This window comes from Lampetra fluviatilis, chromosome 36, assembly GCF_964198595.1.
Source record: "Lampetra fluviatilis chromosome 36, kcLamFluv1.1, whole genome shotgun sequence".
NCBI lineage: Eukaryota > Metazoa > Chordata > Hyperoartia > Petromyzontiformes > Petromyzontidae > Lampetra > Lampetra fluviatilis.
The window spans coordinates 7,053,390-7,074,392 of NC_136310.1; the positions used below are offsets into that span (position 1 = coordinate 7,053,390).

At 44.4% G+C, this 21,003-nt stretch overlaps 1 protein-coding gene across 6 annotated transcripts in view; it reads right to left on the reverse strand.

Moving 5' to 3' along the window:
- NPHP4 (nephrocystin 4) overlaps positions 1-21,003 on the reverse strand; it is a 285,849-nt gene that overhangs the window by 186,357 nt on the left and 78,489 nt on the right. For all 6 annotated transcript variants that reach the window (XM_078873295.1, XM_078873294.1, XM_078873296.1 and 3 more), the window contains 2 exons: positions 20,059-20,195; positions 13,069-13,250 (listed from right to left, as the gene is read on the reverse strand). In XM_078873295.1, the coding sequence (XP_078729421.1) occupies positions 13,069-13,250; positions 20,059-20,195 (319 nt within the window). The remainder of the gene's footprint in view (positions 1-13,068; positions 13,251-20,058; positions 20,196-21,003) is intronic.

Genomic DNA, 21,003 nt, shown 5'->3' on the forward strand with positions numbered 1-21,003 from the left:
CACAACCCTGCCGCCTTTCATTCCAACCGTTCTCTCGAGTGAACCGATTTTTAGTCGAGCGATCCAACTGCTAACCATGAGAGTAATCAGCTGCTTAAATAATCGGACGTCCCACCTCCACAGGAGTGCATTGCCGCTGCACCAGATCGGCTTGCTGCGGCTCACCGTGCCAACCCTCGCCCGGACAACTTAGCCTCCCCGTGCGGGTGGAATGCGTAGAGGGCGCAGGGTTTGGCATCGTCCCAGGGACAATCAAGAGTTGCGATTTGGAGAACAGCGGGGAACAAATATGAATCTTAAAAAAACGCACTCAAATGCCTTTGTACAAAGGGCTCCTTTTTTTGCACAGGTGCATCTGGTGAAGCAGACCGTAACCGGTAACGTCTGCCCTCTGTAACGCTGCACAATAAAGGCTTTCCACACACGTGGTGTCCTCATTACACTGCTGGTAACAGTGGCACTCGCAGCACGATGTACGAATATCCGGGGCAGCGGGGGGAGGGGGTGGTGAGGATGAGAGCACATAACTAAATCTATGTTATCACGAACGAGGACTTGTATTATGAGCTTGCTTGTGCAATCGTTATCACTGGCAAAATGTCTACCGCATCTTCAACATCCACCGCATCTTCTACATCCACCGCATCTTCTACATCCACCGCATCTTCTACATCCACCGCATCTTCTACATCCACCCCATCTTCTACATCCACCGCATCTTCTACATCCACCCCATCTTCTACATCCACCCCATCTTCTACATCCACCGCATCTTCTACATCCACCGCATCTTCTACATCCACCGCATCTTCTACATCCACCCCATCTTCTACATCCACCGCATCTTCTACATCCACCCCATCTTCTACATCCACCCCATCTTCTACATCCACCCCATCTTCTACATCCACCGCATCTTCTACATCCACCCCATCTTCTACATCCACCGCATCTTCTACATCCACCGCATCTTCTACATCCACCCCATCTTCTACATCCACCGCATCTTCTACATCCACCGCATCTTCTACATCCACCGCATCTTCTACATCCACCGCATCTTCTACATCCACCGCATCTTCTACATCCACCGCATCTTCTACATCCACCGCATCTTCTACATCCACCGCATCTTCTACATCCACCGCATCTTCTACATCCACCGCATCTTCTACATCCACCGCATCTTCTACATCCACCGCATCTTCTACATCCACCGCATCTTCTACATCCACCCCATCTTCTACATCCACCGCATCTCCTACATCCACCGCATCTTCTACATCCACCGCATCTTCTACATCCACCGCATCTCCTACATCCACCGCATCTTCTACATCCACCGCATCTTCTACATCCACCGCATCTTCTACATCCACCGCATCTTCTACATCCACTGTCTATGGACGATGGCCTCCCCACATCCTCTCCATCTCTCACCGACCTGCGATGCCACAAGCCATTTGGCTTTGGCACATGGCCTGATCGTTGCTTTTTATGAACAGTTTGAATGGTACCAATTGCCTGCGTGTGTTCTCTAATCCCTATCATCTTCTTCTACGTCGTCTCTTTCTGGCCTCTGGCCAGATTATGTGTGAAAAGTTAAGTCGAGCAACGAGTTTTGACAGCCACGTAATCCGCGTGTTCCTCTGACTCTCAATGTTATTCCCAGCATGCATCTCCCCCATTGCTTTTGTGCGCACTTTTCAGTTATCGTTCCTTTTTTATTACTTTTTACGAATGATCGTTGATCAAAAAATGTCGCGACATTACGTATCGAAATGATCACGTTATAACCTTATCATTATTATTGTGCCATGAAGATTGTGTGTGCCGGCCTCAACAGACGCCAATGGATGTATGTATCTAAGCTGAACTTCTTTCGCACCGTAGGCTGCTTGGACCAATGATGGTGAACTGACAAATGTTTTTGACGAAGACCCTCGCTTTAGTTTATGAGTCGCAATGTGCCACCTACATATTAAGTAAACCTACGCCTCGTTATCTTGCAGGTCAACTTAGGCTGGCCTGGTATATTCTCCAAGTCATCCTATGACTAGTGCTTAGCGCAGTGCGTCAACATGAGAACTGGGCGACTGTGGTGCTGGCACCGGTTTATCCCCTTGTGTGGCTGCTGCAATCGATAGGTACCAACCGTGCTAATCGGAGGCGCGACGCCGTCTACGATACGCAGCCCACGGTGATCTGCTGCTGTACCCGATTACCGCTCTGGTGTAGATAAATAAATACGACACTGTGGGGTGTGCTGAACTGACTTCTGAATGGGATTTGTGGGGTTTTTCACCACTGGCTCAGGACCACCGATATAAATGAAGACCACCCAACACTCAGTTGAGTCGATTGACTCACTCTGACTGAGGCTTTAATTATCTTAAAAGGTTGGATATTATGGCAAAAAAATTTTTGAACCCATTTATCTCGGGAAACCGCACGAATAAGCAAGATCTTTTCACACTTGTCAAACGCTGCACTCACCTCACACCCCACCGCACACTGCCAAGACCGCTTGGCTTCCAATGTGAGAGTTGCGTGGGAGCATTGGAAGGAATAAAATCTGGCAGCTTTGTGGAGTCAGGAAGCAATAAAAGCATGCATAAGATATAATGAATTGCATTTAAATCTATCAGCCCCTTTGGAGAATGTTCTTAAACCTACACAACTTTCCTGTTAGATCCCTCAATAATGCATGGGTGGGCTGATCCTGCCCATGGAATCACGATAACCACTGGCATAGGTTAATTATACCGCAATCATGCTAATGAGCCTCAGTGATGTTGAAACCAGTCGAAGGTTGCCAATAATATTTGGCTACATCGTGGTGTTTACATCATGGGGCCTCCTTTGTCAGATCCAAAATTTGAGAATAGGTATTCCCCTTTTTTCTGGCAACAAAACAGGTGGTAAGATGTTAAAACAACAAACTGAAACCTTTTACAAGGAATCATGTCTGCATTAACCAAAATACTTGTGGTCAGAATGCAAACACTGATAATATATGCATTAAATCTTGATTTAAAGCTTTCGTGACTGCAGGGATTCATATTCTTGGTTCTTTCGGTAAAGTCATGTAGACGGGAAATAATAAAATAAAATAAAACAATATTATTTTAATATTTCCCTTCTACGTGACTTTAACGAAAGAACCAAGAATATAATATATGCATTGTCTTTGAAACTGATTGGCCCACACCAGAGACAGCTTTCTTTTGAGCCTAGTCTCAAAACGGTGTTAGACCAGAGGATGCCAAAAGGCATACAGCACAAAGACAACGCACTATCAGAGTAATGAGGGCTCGGAGGAGAGAATCTACATCATGGGGCCTCCTTTGCCAGTACCAAAATATGAGAAAAGCTTTTCCCCTTTTTTATGGCAACAAAACAGGTGTAAAAGGTTTCAGTTTGGTGTTTTAACATCTCAACACGTGTTTTGTTTGCCAGAAAAAAGGGGAAAACCTATTCTCATATCGTGGTGTTTGTTTAACGGGCCACGCTTTACTGGTGAGCTTCACTGGGGTTGAAGCTGGTTCACGGTTGCTCATGACGTAACGAAGCTGGTTCACATTTGCTCATGACGTAACGGCACCGGGTGGCATTTTATTTACCAGCCACGATTTGAGACCGTCACCCCCGCGCTCGGCGGTGTATCTTTTGTGGGGGGGGGGGGGGATAATCTTGTGGATGAGACGTCAGTGCAGATGAAACCAGCACGGCGTTGCCAAAATCACAAGGGGATAACCCAGGCGCATTGCTTTGTGAGATCACACCTTGGTGAGACATGGACACCAGGGCATGGTTGACTGGTTTAAAAAATATATATAGGGAAATCTGTAAGAATGCCTGGAGGCCAATGAGTCAAATCTGTAAGAATGCCTGTAGGCCAACGAGTCAAATTTGTAAGAACACCTATAGGCCAATGAGGGAAATCTATAAGAACACCCATAGGCCAATGAGGAGAATCTATAAGAACACCCATAGGCCAATGAGGGAAATCTGTAAGAATGCCCAGAGGCCAATGAGGTGAATTTGTAAGAGCACCCATAGGCCAGCCAGTGAGGGAAATGTGTAAGAATGACAGAAATCAAGAATGCCCATAGGCCAATTAGGTTAAATCGTATTTTCTTTCAGAAATCTAACAACATTTCTTGCCTATTATTCACACTTCATACTGTGGCAATTTGCAACGGATGAGGTGCAATGCGCTCACACAATAGCGCCAGTTTGTGAGCATCATTTCTGACAATACAAGCTGCCTCTTTTTAAGATGTCGACCTTTTGCCAACCGAAACAAACACTTGCGGCAATTTATGTGGGGGTGTGGGACTGGAATAAATTGCATGCCAGCTTGAACTTTGCGAAACTCACAAGTAGTTAACGAGCGCTCGACGACTCCCAACTGTGGACGGCGGAACACGGAATTTTGCACGAGACGCCCTTAATAGGACGGGGAAACTTTGCTCGAGGTAATTGACATTTTTCGAAAATATTTTTCCAATCCCATCTTAGTTTCATTTTATTTTCCTTCCACACGGCCCCACTTGAAATGTCATTTTTTGTTTCGAAAGATAAAAAAAATATTCTCTTCAAATCATCTGATTTACCTGCCTCATCAAATCATCCTCATGCTGCAGGAGATTGCATTGGTATATGAAGCCCTTGTTAAGATAAGAGGTCTGTCGAGTGGGGGGGGGGGTTAGGGTGTGCCTAAATAAATCACTCACTTGGCATTTTCGTCCACTCCCAAGAAATAAAAGAAATCATCATGACCAACTTTGTCTCATGCACTTGCCGTGAAGTGCACCTCCAATTAAGCTAAATACAATGATCCCTGGTTGAGCAAGTGATATACTTTGCATTTTCCAGACAGTCCTATTTATTTACAAGTCTCAGAGATGAACTGTGAAAGGGCTTGGTTAATGAAAATGCCAAGCCTGATTTATTGGGCAATTTTATAACCGGGTGGTTTAGGAGGGGGTTTGTCTGCAGATCGGATTTAGTTTGCCGTGGACAAAGGAAAATTGAAAAAAACGCCAACAACAACGCCAGGCCCCATTGCTCGGTGCCTTGGGGAAGACGAAACCTCTCGGTGGATGCTGAATTCAGTTGCCAACAAGGAGAACGCCAGGCGCACCGCAGCAAAAAATTAAACGTAACGTGCCCACCGTTAAACTTGTATACCAGCGGTGGGAGCTGCAAATTAGCACAAGCACACGCACGCGCTTGGGAGTGAGGTAGAATGTGCTTTCAGTGCGGGAAAAAAGTATTTGATCCCCTGCTGATTTTGTACGTTTGCCCACTGACAAAGAAATGATCAGTCTATAATTTTAATGGTAGGTTTATTTGAACAGTGAGAGACAGAATAACAACAACAAAATCCAGAAAAACGCATGTCAAAAATGTTATAAATTGATTTGCATTTTAATGAGGGAAATAAGTATTTGACCCCCTCTCAATCAAAAAAATTTCTGGCTCCCAGGTGTCTTTTATACAGGTAACAAGCTGAGATTAGGAGCACTCCCTTTAAGAGTGTGCTCCTAATCTCAGCCGGCCTTCATAGGTGCTCGCTAACAGCACTTACCCCAACAGTCTGTTAAGGCTATACACGTGATCTTTGTCTTTGCATTGCTGCACAGTGGTAAAAGCAAGCTTAGCCAATGAAACTGTTTTGCATTTTAATCTGTTGAGAGCGTGGAACAATTTGCGCCCCATCACGATTCAAGGAAATTTCGCGATTCGGCCGCGATTGCGGTGAGCGCAGTGAAACTTCAGTGGCTGCGTGGGCGACGACATGGACCCACTGCATGCAATTTATGCAAATGGAAATATGTTGATTCTTAAATTCAATGCGGGAATCGATACTTATCGATGCATGAACGCACCAATATGCCACTAATGCATCTGCCGTAAAGCCATTTTAAGGCACAACTACTACTGATGAACGTGACCACAGCGGTGGGTGGTCCGCGACCTCCATCACAACTGATCACAAACAGTGTGTGCTCTGGACAACCACGGGTACATCCTCTGCAGTGTGCGTACCAAGGGTGCATCTATTACGGTGTGCATACCAAGGGTAAATTTACTGCGGTGTGCGTAACACGGGTACACATTTACTGCAGTATGCATAACAAGGGTACATCTTCGGCAGTGTGCGTACCACGGGGACATCGAAAGCAGTATGTGTATTAACCATTAAATACCACATGCCTTTTGCTTTACAGCGGCCGTTAAAGATCCCACGACGTCATTGGCAAGGGTAGGTAGCTGTGTGCCGAGATCACGGTCCAAATTTGCCAAAAAAAGAATGCAAATTTGGAATCTATATGAGAATGATCGTCACCTGCTGCTCAAAAGCTTGACAGGGCCCTCCTGAACGAGAGTTATGAGAAACTGCTTGATAAGCAAGTCTAAAAATAATAATATAAATATTCCAGGCTCATTCCATTCTCACTCTTTGGTACATTGCAAGAGCGAGCCAAAGCACTAGGCTTGACCGTACCAAGTTGTAACCACAGTACAACGTCGCAGGTGTAACTCGCTGGGGACTAAGGTATAGGCGGATGTACGCGTCATGAAGAATACGTCACTGCAGCGGTACCCGACTGACAGCGCGCCTCCTTCTGGGACACACTGGGGCATGAGTAAGATATGCGTACACACACACACACATCCTTCTTTCCAAAATCCACTGCAAAATCGGGAGGGTTGTTTTTCAACTGCAGAAGCCGACCCCGTCCCATGCTGCTAAACGCCACCGCGATGAACGTGTCAAGACACCCCCAGATGACGGGGGTGACACGTGTGCACACACTCACACATGAATGAGGAATGCTGGGGGTGGATAGGGGGAGCCGGAGACAAGTTGGATTAATTTGGGGGGGGGGGGGGGCCCATATCACAAAAGTTGAGAACCGCTGCATTACTGTGAGCATAGGAAAATGACAGTAACAGTGTGCACGAGCACTGCCCTTAGTGTGAACGGTTCATTGGTCGGGGCTGGTTGTCTGACGGCCCGATTTATGACGTATGTAGGCTTTCACAAGCAATGGCAAAATTGACAACATTTAGTCTTGCTTGTCAACATTCCGTTTTTTTTTTTAAAAACAAATCAATTGGGAAAGTTGCCCACGCGACAACTTTATTTAATTGACTCTGTCGGGTGGTGGAGGGTTATAGTAATACAATGTTCATTACTAACTACATGATGAACTAACCCGCGAGAAACTAAATATGGATCGTTGTAACGGATTGTCCAATTCTAGTAAATGAAAACAGAGGTCTATATCTCGATTTAAAGCTTTCGTGACTGCAGGGATTTATCTTCTTGGTTCTTTCGGTAAAGTCACGTAGAATGGAAATAATAAAATAATAAAAATAAAACATAATAAAATAATTATCACGACGTTTCGGCCACAACGCAAGCAGCCGTCCTCATGAGAATTATTTTATTATATTGTATTTTTATTATTTTATTATTTCCATTCTACGTGACTTTACCGAAAGAACCAAGAAGAAGAGGTCTATATCCCTTAGAGTACAGATGGAGAGGGTCCTATACCTGGGAAGACTAGTCTACCCCACCCCCCCCCATAGTCTCCATACATGACAACAAAACAAGGGATTGCTGTGTCGTTGGATGACAACTCAGGGTTGCGTTGACAAACACGCTGTGAACAAACAATGCCGCGCGCAAGCCTCGCCAAAAAGAACGGCGCGCATGCGTGCCCAAGCGTTGACGGACACCGATGCCCGGCAAGTTCGCTTTTATCAATCTCCAAGGCCTCGCAATGTCCACATTATTCTTGCCGACCAAATAAGATTCGTACGCATGATGCACATCCACCGTATGTATCTTTAAAAAATATTATTTATTTAGTTTGTCGCCACCCACCCGGCCCTGCCCCACCCCCCTTACAGGCTGATGTATGCAACGGCTGTTTCGATTTAATTTCAAACGTGGAAATTAACAAAGCTGTCATGTGTTTACGGTGAAAATGTCTGCAACGCATGGGAATCAATCTAGATTCCTTTTTAGGGTGATGTTGCTGAAAGCATCATGTTAAAGATATTGTCTGGAGACCCCATCAAAAAGTGATCTGTCAGTCCACTCTATAAAGACCCCCCCCCCCATAACAATCTAGGTGACAGTTTGTTGTCAAAAGCTCCCATCAGAGATGGTCTGTCAGTCTATTATGTGTCGAACGTGGCCCCATAAGAGACCAGTCTGTTGGTCTCTTGTCTTAAAAGGATCCCAGCAATGAAGTCCTAACAGCAGCAAAGAGGAAATCAATTATCAATTTATAATGGTGTGTAAACATCGTGCATTTTTGTTCATTTCTGCAGAGAGTATGTTTCAAATAAAAAAAAACAAATATGCTGGCAGTTTAAATCCTTAGTTTAGAGGTGCGAGCAATGGCCCTAGCGTGCGTGGTTATTAATAACAAGACAAAAGCAAAGTGGCCTGCTGAACATGGAATATCACAGAATCTGAATATTTATTTACACTGGAGAAATCCGATGAGCTATGAAGCTCTTTCTCACAGATGTCCAGTCGGGGCATGGGGTAAGAACGTCACAACAGCAAAGAATACAGTCGCTCAGACCTGATTTGGAAAATATAAAAAGACATGGAGATTTTCGAATTTGCGACTGTGGATAAATAATGTGATTCAAACATTTGGGCATTTCAACTGGTAATTAGGGATTGTCACCCCCCCACCACCACCCGCTCAAGCCCATTGGGTTGAAACAGCCATTATACTGGTAGGAACGAAGTGAACCAGCCTACAATAGATTATATCGTCCGTCCGTCCGATGTCCGATTAGGTGTAGTAACATCGCCCCCTACTGCAAACACTTGGCAGGACCCTACAAAAACCTTTAGACTCAGGCTTTCCTGGCTAAACAAGTGTAACATTCCCTTATAATTCCCTGAGATAGTTTTTAATTAAAACATTTAAATTAAAAATTAACTCACAGCAGCCTAAAGCCTACAGCTAGGCCTAAAGCCTAGAACTAGGCCTCAAACTCTCCCTTCGTATCGTACCCCCGCCATTTCATTTTATTATAGCCATTCATTTGTTCGTTCCTACCAGCCCACCCCGCAGGGACCTGTTATAATTGATGATGAGCAGACAAAAAAAATGTGTAAATAAAAAATGTCGCAGTCGTTTTTTTTCTTTTTTAAAGCTTCACAAGTCACTCACAAACATCAGTTCTTGAAATCCAGAAAAACAAAAGATGAGACAACATTAAAAAAGTAACAAAAACTCCACCAACCAAACACACAGACACACAAAACCCAACACTCCAATTCCGGTCTACGAAAACACAAGTGACATGCACTTACGTCCCAGCCCTGCCACTGTGACAATAAAAGCCGACTGCATATAGACACGGGCGTAATTGGCTGCGGATGCCCCACACTCTGGCTAAAGCACCAACGCATGAACCAACCCACACTTGGGCACTCTCCAAGATGGGAGGAAAGATTTTTTGTTGCTTCATCTCATGGGGGGTTACGCCAGGTCGTTTCCAGGCCTACCATCTCCCGTGGCTGCCGCCCCCCCCCACCCCCACTATGCACGCCTGGGCACTTTGTTAACAGTCGCTGCCGCTAATGAAACGCAAGAGGGGCCCCTGTTTTTACCGAGATCTAATTGGACTCATTAGCCCAAAAAGTCGCCCATTAAGAGCCGGAGCAAGGCAAAACGGCACCGGGATACAGCTCGGGCACGGTAGGAGAGGTGTGAGGTTGGGGGGTAAATGATATCCGCGTATAAATGTACAGAAACGATATTTCCGACACCCACCGGAACCACTTGCCGCTGGTTTCTGTTGACAATCTTCCGTCAGAACCGACGGGAACATATTTGCGGCGTGCCGGCGAAAAATGCGAGCCATTCAGTCAAAAGGAAAAAGAAATCGGCCATTGGAAAACGAAAGGGAGGTGTTTTTTTGGCCTGCGGCACAAAAGGTCTGAAGGACGAGATGCGGCAAAGCACCCAGCCGTGAGACTGGCCGCATTCCAGGCGATTTGGTGAAGGGTAGCACCGCGCGGTGTAACTGGTGAGGAAAGCGCTGGATGATCCAACGCCGGGGACCGATGGCGCTGACATTTTGCGCGTGACAGAGCCCGCCGGGGCGGTGTGTTTGTATGGTTTCAGAATCAGAATAAAATGTGTTTCATACCGGAAGAATCCGATGAGCTGTAAAGCTCTTTTTCACTGATGTCGAGTAGGGGGCGGGTCAGAACGTTATAACATCAAACGATAAAAAAAATAGGATAGGAGCACAAAGTTTAGGAAAGGTAAGAAAATCCATACAAAAAATACAAATACAACTAAACTTTTATTTATTTTACCAGGTAAAGCACACCGAGCTATTATCTTCTTCTTCAGAAGCGACCTGGTCGTCACAAATGCTAGCTCAACAAAGTGGCTTATTGTCACGTGGAAAATTGATAGCAGCCAAATACTACGAACACACATTGATTTTAAATGCACGGTTTAACCTCGCACGTGGGACTCCACGGGACGTGGACCTACCAGGAGAGAGAAAACACGGAGCAGCCCGACACGATTCCACCATCACCCTTCCCCCCGCTCCCCCCGGCCTACAAATTCGAGACAACGGTGCGCTGGCTGCCTCGTGGGAACTGCGCCCTTTACGCGGTGCATCGGGGTTGAAACCGTCTCCCCATTTTAGATCTCAAAAATAATACGTACATCTCTAGAATCATAATATTTATGAGTTATAAAGCTCTTTTTCACGGATGTCCAGTTCCAAAATCACTCCAACATGCTCTTGCCTGTCTCTTGATTTCACTATGCTGATCCTAGCCTTACTTACGAAATTGTCCCAGGCACTCATACTCTTGACGTGTTTTCTAGTTGACTCCTTCTAACAAATACCTTCATTTGTTAAGCGACCTTCAAGATATTGGGAGAGAGTCCAGAGAAAATCCATGCAAACGAGGGGACTACAGCCACCAAGCTTGCTGCCTCGTGCCTAGAACCATCTGGGCAAGCCTTGGTGGTCACCGATCCAAGTACTAAACCAGTGCCAACCACCACGCTTGGCTTCCCAAGATCTGATGAGATTGGGTACATTCAGAGTCATTTGGTTGAAGAAAAATTGTGTTAAAACATATGGACACAAGAAGCATCATCACCACCATCGTCGTTGTTGTTTGCCGGTATACTCTGCCACACGTACCGAATGCATTTGAAAGTCATGAAAAGGACACATGACATACTTACGCTACATAATGAGCACGGGGGGGGGGGGCATAGGTTCTTAAAAGTAAAGAAAATAATTGAAAAACATTGCCAGTTCAGAAACGCACGCTCAGAGGTGGCAAGATAACAAGGCGGGCAGCGCGGCTATGGGGGTGATTACCAGTCAACAGCGGCGGCACGCGGGATCGGCGGACAACACTGCACGGCATCATTTTCTTCCTGCGATGAAACCGCATCATCCAGCAGGCAAGGCATCGTTATGTCCTAACCTTGTGTCTATGCAATGATCTCGGCTTCGGCCGCCACCTGGGGGGATTTATTGTTTCATTAGAAGATTGCTGTCCAGATGCATTACGAGCCCACGGCTTAAGCCCGTTCGGGAATAAAATTACGTAATGTGGCCTTATTGTCACAAAATGCGCAGAGTTGAACGGAAGATGAATAGAAGAGCTCCGAATGATTTAAAATGCGCTTGAGCACAATGGGTCGGTGAGTGAGTGAGCTCGCACGCCATTATCATTGCGCAGTGCAAAGTAAGAGACAAAGTAAGAGACTTTGCACTCTGGATTGACCAGAAAATTGTAAATGAGATTTGCTTAAAACATCCTCCTCCACGTGGAATCACATGAGCCCAATTACCCAACCTAGAATAGCAAATCCAAGATATAAAAATAACTGTAACAAAATATGACGGTCATTTGATGTGATTTATTTTTTTTCCCCCTGCTACAGCTACTGCTGACACAAGACGAAGGTGTTGGAATGCTTCATTAGAACCCTCAATTTCTTTCGCAAAAATTTTGGATTTTGTGAACGTTTCAGCCTCACAATTGAAATTGCACTAGATTCTGCCCGTAAAATATTCATCCATCAAAAACCAACATCCTGCATCCACTTTACATTCCTTATAATATATGTATGTAATATTTGTACACATTTCATAATTAAGCCCCTCTTCCACCCCATAGGTATGTCTACCACCTGCAGCACAAACCCTAAGTCCAAGTTTTACCCTGATATCTGCAACATTCATGTCACAGTGGCCACGCATGAGTATGTATGTTGAACTTCTTTCGCACCGCACATAGCCAACCGTGCTACATATGTGGCTATTTCACATTCCCCATGAGAGGGATCAATCTCTCAAAAAGAGGACACCACTATTAACTTCCCACAAAATGGTACTTAGTTGTGCATCTCCAAAGGGGCTGATAGGATGATTTTACACGTAGGCTTTGACAACCAATATGATTCATAATTGGTTTATTTTTAGGTTCGATTGTGTGTAGGTGTGGTGTCAATCACAGTGATAACCCTCCACCACCCGACAAAGCCAAACAAATCAAGTTGTCACCTGGGCAAATGTGCCAATCACTCAAGATCTGAGCTTTTGCAAACACCTGATGATACTGGTTGCAATGTCGAGCGAAACTTCGTACAAAATAGAACACATTTTTACTCGCTTTTTAACATTACCGGTTTGCTAAAAAGCGAAATCAATCGGCACATCCACCCACGAGACAACTTGATTGGCTTGGCTGTGCCGGGCGCATAGCTCTGATTGACGTCATACCCACACCATCTGACCTAAAATGAAACCGATTATGATTCACAATTGGATGAGTTAGCCCCCCAAACAATATCATAAACTCGTGCAACCTTCGGATTCCGAGTCAAGAGCTTGAACTTCAAGCACCACCCGTGGCTCATAAACAAAACATACGATTTGTACGACGCAATATTACACTTTTTTTTTTACATATAAAAAAGTGTCCAATCGCAACTTCGTGTCCGAGAAGGCCGCACGTACCCTGTGCGGGTTAGCGACGCCGAGCGCTTGTGGACACCGCCTGCGCCGCCCTTGCCCGGGTCCCACTCGGGCACCAGCACGGCCACCTGCGGGTCCTGCACGAAGGTCCAGCCGTTGTGGACCCCGATGTGCAGCCTTCGCTCCTGCACGGTGACCGTGTGTCCGTCCGGCATGCGGTCGTCCTGCCACGCGCACCGGCCGTCAAGTCACGCACCGAAGCGTTATGAACGTGGATGGCAAAGCATGACGTGAACCCTTTCCCGTCCTGAGATGTCTTTACGTTGCAGGGTGGGGGTTCCGTTCACCGCTGAATCTCGTAACGCGCAAGCGGTTCGCGGTAATTTTATTTAGAGAGGCGTAGCGCTGCTGTTTTCAAAGACATTGAACTTTACTCACCGCAGAGAACTGTAGCGACACGACCGCACTCCACGATAGCCGGCGTCAAACTGTGCCACACGCCCTTAACGTATATGGCCTTTTACTTTTTTTTTCTACTTCTGATTTGGAATCGATTCGATTCCGTTCGGGATTGACTCCGGAAGAAAAGCTAATGATGCACACGCACGTCATCGGAACAGGAAGGCGTGAATAACATTAATATAAATGACAACATTTGGTATTAGCAGCTTTCTTAAAGGACACAGCTATCATGGAAGATATCCCTTCGCTTGCGCGTGTGATTTGGTGAACCTCATGCCAGTCGTTATATTTCCGTGTTACCTGCCATTGTTACTTGAGCGGCGTGTGATTTGAATTGTGTTCTCCTTGAATGTGTTTGCCACTCAGTGTTCTGCACCGTTTTGATTTTTTTTTATGCTGTAACTTCCCTATGTTCACCAAGCTCCTCCACGGGGTCATTTTTGGAAATCAGCTTAAGGCTGAAGGTTTCTTCCCCGCGTAAAATGCAATCAATCGAACAATCCAAGGCACTATTATGATTACAATTGTTGACACAGGCAAAGCCTCACCGACTCTTATTCAGGATGGTGGTCGCCAAGAACTCGTTGAGATGTCACTCGTCACTGATGTTAACCGTGGCTGAGCATCTAACTCAGACAGCAAGATGCATAGCACAATGCGCTAACCACTGCACCACGGCTCCCTACGTCATTGTTGGGTAGTGTGACTGTACAATGATCACCTACACAGGTGCCCATGGAGGGTAGCAAAGCTGAACTTCAACCTTTTTCACCCCGGGCTTAAAATGTGTGAACAATTATAGGAATTTGACTGTTGAACTGCTTGGAGATAAATCGACGATTTTAAATGGCAAGGCTGTATTTACCGGTACACGTGGCTTAATCAACATAAATCATTCTGTTCATCATTCTGTACAATTAAGTTAAATAATAACGATCCTTCATTAGGTCACTTTAAAGTAACACGATCATGTGCTTGCATTGCTTGAGTGAGTTGCTGCTGACAATGGACTTGTGAGAAGCGTATGTTGGCATTTCCGCGCACATTAAAGCTAGTTAAAGCTTTCAGACAATAAAACAACCCCAAACACTACCGCAATGTACATTTGTTTTTTTTAAAGATAGCGTTGGGTTTATGGCAATCGATCAGTTTGTTGTATGTACAATTTGAACGATGAATTGGTGATGTCTGGGCAATAGGTGCACGGCCCAGGCCATAGCGATCAATGGTCTTTATCCGATTCACACGTCCCTTTCTACTCTCGACAAAAAAAAGGCCACAATTAACGGAGCTCTTACATTCAACAAACTCTGTGCGCAGGCAACGAACACGCATCCTGTAAAACTCAATCCATTCAGTTCCAGTTTATTCTGCAGTACCCTGTGAGCTAAGGAGCTCTTAAGTGGGCTTTCATCAAGTAAAAAACACACCGTTTCCATGACAGACATAACACATCAGAGAAAAATGATTGAATATATTTATGAATACTCAAAAAAGGCAAGAAATCATATCATTTCAAATAGAAAAAGTAATATTTTAAAAGCTTTCGCCGATTAGGGAATAAAAAAAGTGCAATATTAGAACAGTAAATGGGAAAGAAAATGGCTATAACTTGACGGGTGGTTTCAAAAAAATGTTTTTGTATGAAATGTGGACATCTTTTTAAATAATTAATAGTAACAATTTACGTATTTTGTCAATCCATTGCTGGAGGAAGGCCTCCCCACTCCGTGTCCATAATGGGGGGGGGGGGATTTCATTAATATAGTTCACAGCAATGGCCACTGAGGGTTGCTGAAGTAAAGCCAGGACCAAAATATACAGTGGTACCTCGGTATACGTCGTTAATTCGTTCCAGGAGGTAGGACTTATACCGAAAATGACGTATACCAAACGAATTTTTCCCATAATAAATAAAGGGAAAGGAAATAATCCGTTCCAGAGTATAAGAAATGATATTTTGTTTGGCATAATATACATTAATGGGGTTGTAAAAAATAATTTAGACACTACTTATTACTAAAATGCATACATAAATTAAAATAGATGCATAAATAAATTAAAATAAATTGAAATAAAAATATAATTTAACATCACTTTACCTTGCCGAGAGGAGTTGATAGCCTACGAGGATGGTGGTGAGGAAGGGGAGGAGTCGTGAACAGGGTCTACGCGGGTACGCGGTGACTCATCCAGACCCATACAAGTTCTAGCAAGCGCGTCGTATCCCAAGCAAGACGTCGTATCCCAAGCAAGATGTCGTATCCCAAGACATTTTTTTCTCATCAAAACACGACGTATACCAAATTCGACGTATTACAAAGCGGTCGTATACCGAGGTACCACTGTATATTGCTCGTGACCGATGTCAGCCGTGGCTGGAAATCGAACTAATGTCACCGGAGTTCATAAAAGCACCTCCGATTAACACGGTTGGCTACGTATGGTGCGAAAGAAGTTCAACATTATATGTACATACAGCCATGGCTGGGAATCAAACTCATGTGGCTGGGTTCATGATAGTACGGTGCGTAATCCCGCAAAGCCACCGCTCCACCTGGCCACTTTTGAACCCTGAATGAAATCATACACTTTAACACGTAGGCTTTCGCGACCTCTATTTAAGACCAAAACAGGAGGATTTCTCCACAAGTCTAGCTGTCGCCTGATGATGCTAATTTTTGTAATTACTGGCGAAACTTCACGGTTCTCGAATTGTAAATGCTGCGGGTTTACTCTCCAACACACCGGTGTGCTGAACTAGTAAACAATTGGCACATTTTGTTCACATGACAATCCTTGAAAATTGTCTGTGTCGGGTGGTGGCGGTTTTAACGACATGTTTATATTCATGCGATCTAACTCGAAAGGCCTCTATTATGGAATTCACACAAATATGAATGCCTGTCTTACTCAAACAAGTGGGACAGTCAGTGCTTACCCCCCTTTTGCCAATTCTGAAACGGTGGTGCAAATTCCACATTCCTGTTGGTGAGAACGAGTTTATAGGAAAGATGACAAACGTTCAAAACCCAAATTGAGCCCCGCCGAGGGAAGATGTGCCGAGTTGATCCCAGACTTCGCAATTTGCGATTTGTGGCCACGCCTGCCACAATGTCACGGATCAAAAATAAAGAATGTACCTATTAAAAAATAATGATGACCCAAAGAGTGACCTCATAACCGATGACCTGATTTTATCCCAGCATGTTACCAATGGAATGTTGAACTTACAATTCTCTATTTGTACAGCATGCCATTGTTAGGTAATTTTAAACGTATATATTATAACCAGGGTGCATGCATTGAATATATAAATAAAGACCTTAATCTGTATGTATGTCTCTGAAACCTCTAGGGTACTTCCCGATAAGGTATAAAGCTTAAATTTGGTACATATGTAGCTTTTAGGACAAACAACAGGGAAAAATATAAAAATCTGAGATTTGTCATTTTAAGGCCACCAAATGTCGACTTTAAGTGCCCCATAAAAATGTTTGTGCGTGTCATTCAGAAACAGTTCAAAATATAAGATTGCGGGTTTTTTTCATTTGATAGAGCGTTAAACGAAAAATAAAATTCAAGCGAGAACCATTGGTTTTATCTTTTATTGTTGTTGAGATATTTTGAATGAAAGCGGGTTTGAACTAAAATATTGGCATTTTATATTTCGAAAACGGTAAAAGATAGGAGCTTCCCCTCAGAGTATTAAGTAAAACACTTTTGTGTTCTTTCTCATAAAAAAAATTACGAAATCTTTCAATTGAACGGTTTCCGAAGAAGTTGAATCAAGTCATCAACAATTTTTGCAGAAAATTACAAATATTTGGAGTCGTAGTTCGTGTATAATCGTAGATAAACAAAAATCATATCAGGTGAATCATCATATTTACTGAAAACTTTTGCCTGGCGAAGACAGGCCTTATGAACTAGACGTCTATACAAAGTACATCAAAATCAAGATGTTATCGTGGGTAAAAATTGTTGATACCACAAGACCCTGGCGTTACTTCTTTCTGCCAGAAACCACAGGTTTCACACCGTTAATTCATGACCACCTACATCTGCTGTTATAGTATCCCACCATCTGGCTTTAGGTCTTCCTCCTTTGATTGCAGGACCCATATTGTGTTCAAATCACGAGTTCTCCTTTATTTTTCCCCATCTTATAAACATACAGTGTAATGTGTTAATCCCCCTTCACTCCTGAGATCCTATCTTCCCAGCAGTGAATTCTTTTGGCTCATCACCACGGACACATTTTGCCCAAGACATTTCTACTGTGGTCGGATTCAGACCATCAACGAGCTGTTCTGAGAACCCAGTTAATGTACAGGTGACCGATTTGATTGTAAAAGCAGTGCATGTCAGTGTAACCGCCCAACTAATCCTGCCTGCATGTAAACTGCACACAGAACACATCACTCTCCCGCTATGATTCCGTTGACTTTCACGGATTCAGGGTCAACTTTCGATTCGAGAATATGTTCTCTGTGTCTTGTTTGTACCGTCTTATTTGTCCGTTCAGTATCTGTTTTGTCGGCCCATTTTGTTTATTATGATTTTCTCGATTCCCATTTCTGACACATTGTAATTTCAAACAATAAACATACTGCTCAACATCCACAGGTCGTGTGTCCCCTTGTAATTGTCCTGTTGTTGTTTGTTTACTTCGCCTAAAGTTAACATTTACGTACAATTAAGTTAATTACTTCTTACACGCACGATTCAACGCATGCATTGTGAGTGTGAGTATCAGTTTCCTTGGATGAATCAATGGACTGTTACCTTGCCTATGATAAACAGTTGGCTGGATGAATTCAGCTTCCTGCTTCAATAGGTTTCTGATGAACTTCAATCAACATACACAATTTCGCAAACGTCAATCAGTGGATACCGTATATTTATTTAAAGCGTTGTTTCATCTTGTAAGCAGACGAAGAACGTGAAGATCGAGGCGGTGATGCCATTTCAATAAGATATTCAAAAATTATTATGTCTTTGCTATAAATATCAAGCTTCATTGATGTATATACATGAAAGGATTTGTATATTTTTCCAAAAGGTTAGCATGCTTGTTGAAACACACCGGGGTGTAGAAGTATTTGGAAGAAGAAAGTTTTTTTTCTGTTGAACAATTTCGACCGCACGATCAAACTGCGCGCGATTGCTTAAATAAATAACAGCATGTGTAAAAAGTTTTTAAAATATATATATTTGTCACGGAGAGAAAAGAAAAAAAGGCACACGGAGAAGAGATATTAATGGACTCCTGCTCGCTTCCCTTGCCAGATTTGCGCGACAGCTGGCGTCATTGGTCTGGCCGTTCTTTCGATTTTGGCCTTTAGATTTAATGAGCGGGGAGCGTGCGTGCGCGTACGTGCGCGTACGTGCGTGCGTGTGCGCGTTCCCTCCCGACACACGGAAGTGTGGGCTCAAAATCGCACTCCTTTAGCACACGTGCGGCCGAGTCTCGCAAGGAGGGCCCCGTGATCAATCAAAGCTGACGCATATATTTCAATAATAAAAAAACCTGTTGGAAATATACACGCACACACACATTTATATGATATCGTTGTCCTATTCATCCATCCAGCCTGTCCTGTAACTGTGTGCACAAGGTCACCAGAAGCAACGCTACGCGTTATGCATTTTTCAACAAAGGCGGGGTGTCGTTGTTGACGGATATAATATAATCTCGTGACGTTGTATGGTTGATAGACACACGTAAATGCGTCTATTTTATAATCGTGAGGGGCTGGGGGCTTGAGGTTCACCGCATGGTATGGTGGTCAGGAAAAGTATTTTGTTTTCAACGAAACAATGTTCGGCCCAGCTCTGAGGGCTCGCACGTAAGAATGATTCCTGTACCTCCGATTAGCCCGGTTGGCTACGTACGGTGCGAAAGAAGTTCAACGTACATGCACGTGATCGGCGAGCAGAATCCACATTGTTGTAAGAGCCCGAATAAAGCAACGACGTGTGTTGGGGAAAGAGAGGCCTATGGACATTGTACGTGCACGCCAACGGCTCTTTTGCCAAATCCTTTGCTGGATTAACGGCTTCCTGATGCTGCGCCGATCGTGGGGGGGGGGGGGGGTCATTATTTAACCTTACTTCACCACACTGGTCAGTGCGGATTGAAGGCGGGGAGTATAGATGCGGGAGCATAGAAGTACAGTACGATTGATTTTGTTGTGCTATTCTCTGCTGCTCAAACTATAGATATGCTATGGTGGCGAGATGTGAACTACCTTGCCTGGCATACAAGAGACTGTGGGTTCGATCCCGACCCTGACGCCTATATATTTGGTGTTTCAATGTTCTCTCCCTGTGGTCATGCAGAATGTCCTCCTGGTCCTCCTGTTTTTCCCTCGACATTTAGAAACAAGCGTTTAGAGTATATTGCTGCTATAAACTTCCACGTGACTAGCCACTTCGTTGGGCTATCATTTGTGGCCAGGTTGCTTCTGAAAAAGAGCTATATAGCTCAGTGGGCCTTACCTGGTAAGATAAAAGTAGCTTAGTTTAGTTTATACAGGGTGTATGCTGGCGAGTGCCCATTCTTACCGCGTTGAGTCGGTCTTGATTGAGAAGGCTCAGCAAGGTTTCCTCAAATCGCTCCAGCGACGGAGGCAGAGTCACCGTGATGTGGTCAAGAAAGCAGGGACTGGACTTCAAAAGTCTTGGCTTCAACAGGGCATCACCTGAAGGAATGTAATGCAACGACTGTTACAGCACTTCTAAAGGCCACGCAAGACGCGGCGAAAATATTATGGCAATTGCTGCCAACAATCGTCGCTGGCAATAGTTGCCGCGATATTTTTTTTGTAAAAAAAAACACGTGGTTGCCAAAATCTGGAAAAATGTGATCGCCCCTTCACTCCAGTGTGAAACCAGGAAAGCAACTTCCAATGAGGTCACATGCATTCCCAAGGTTGTGTGCTCTGTAGACCAATCATCGTTCATTCAAACATATTTTTCAACTCTGTGACACTGCCATCCAAGTTGGCAAAGTTATTCATGGTGAATGCCCTGCCAATGAATGTTGGCAGCAAAAATTTCCCCCAATACCGCCCTGGTGTACATGGCCGTCATAGGATAATCAATTCTTCTTTTGCACGGGCAGGGCAAATAACAAATGTATATATTGATGTCGCACGGATTTAAGCAATGCTCGGGTGGAACAGACAATATTGTAAAAAGGGACGGATGGATCCATGGTCGAGCGCCTTGATGGAATGGCAATGAGAGAATAGAACAGCGTCCGAAGAGGACATCCGCCGAAAATTTTGGAACGGGGAGTTCGGCTCGTTGTGCCGGCGTTCGGTGGATCTTTGCATCACGGGGATCGTGGTGGATGGCAGCGGCTCGGGCAAGTTCTCATCCAGCAGTCCATCAACCACGGCCGATTAATAATGAATTTTTAAACAAAGTTAATATCAAAAGCAAGCGGGACACATTATAACAACAAACATGTTATTCAGACCTTCTGAAAGTGAGCGTTCAGAAGGC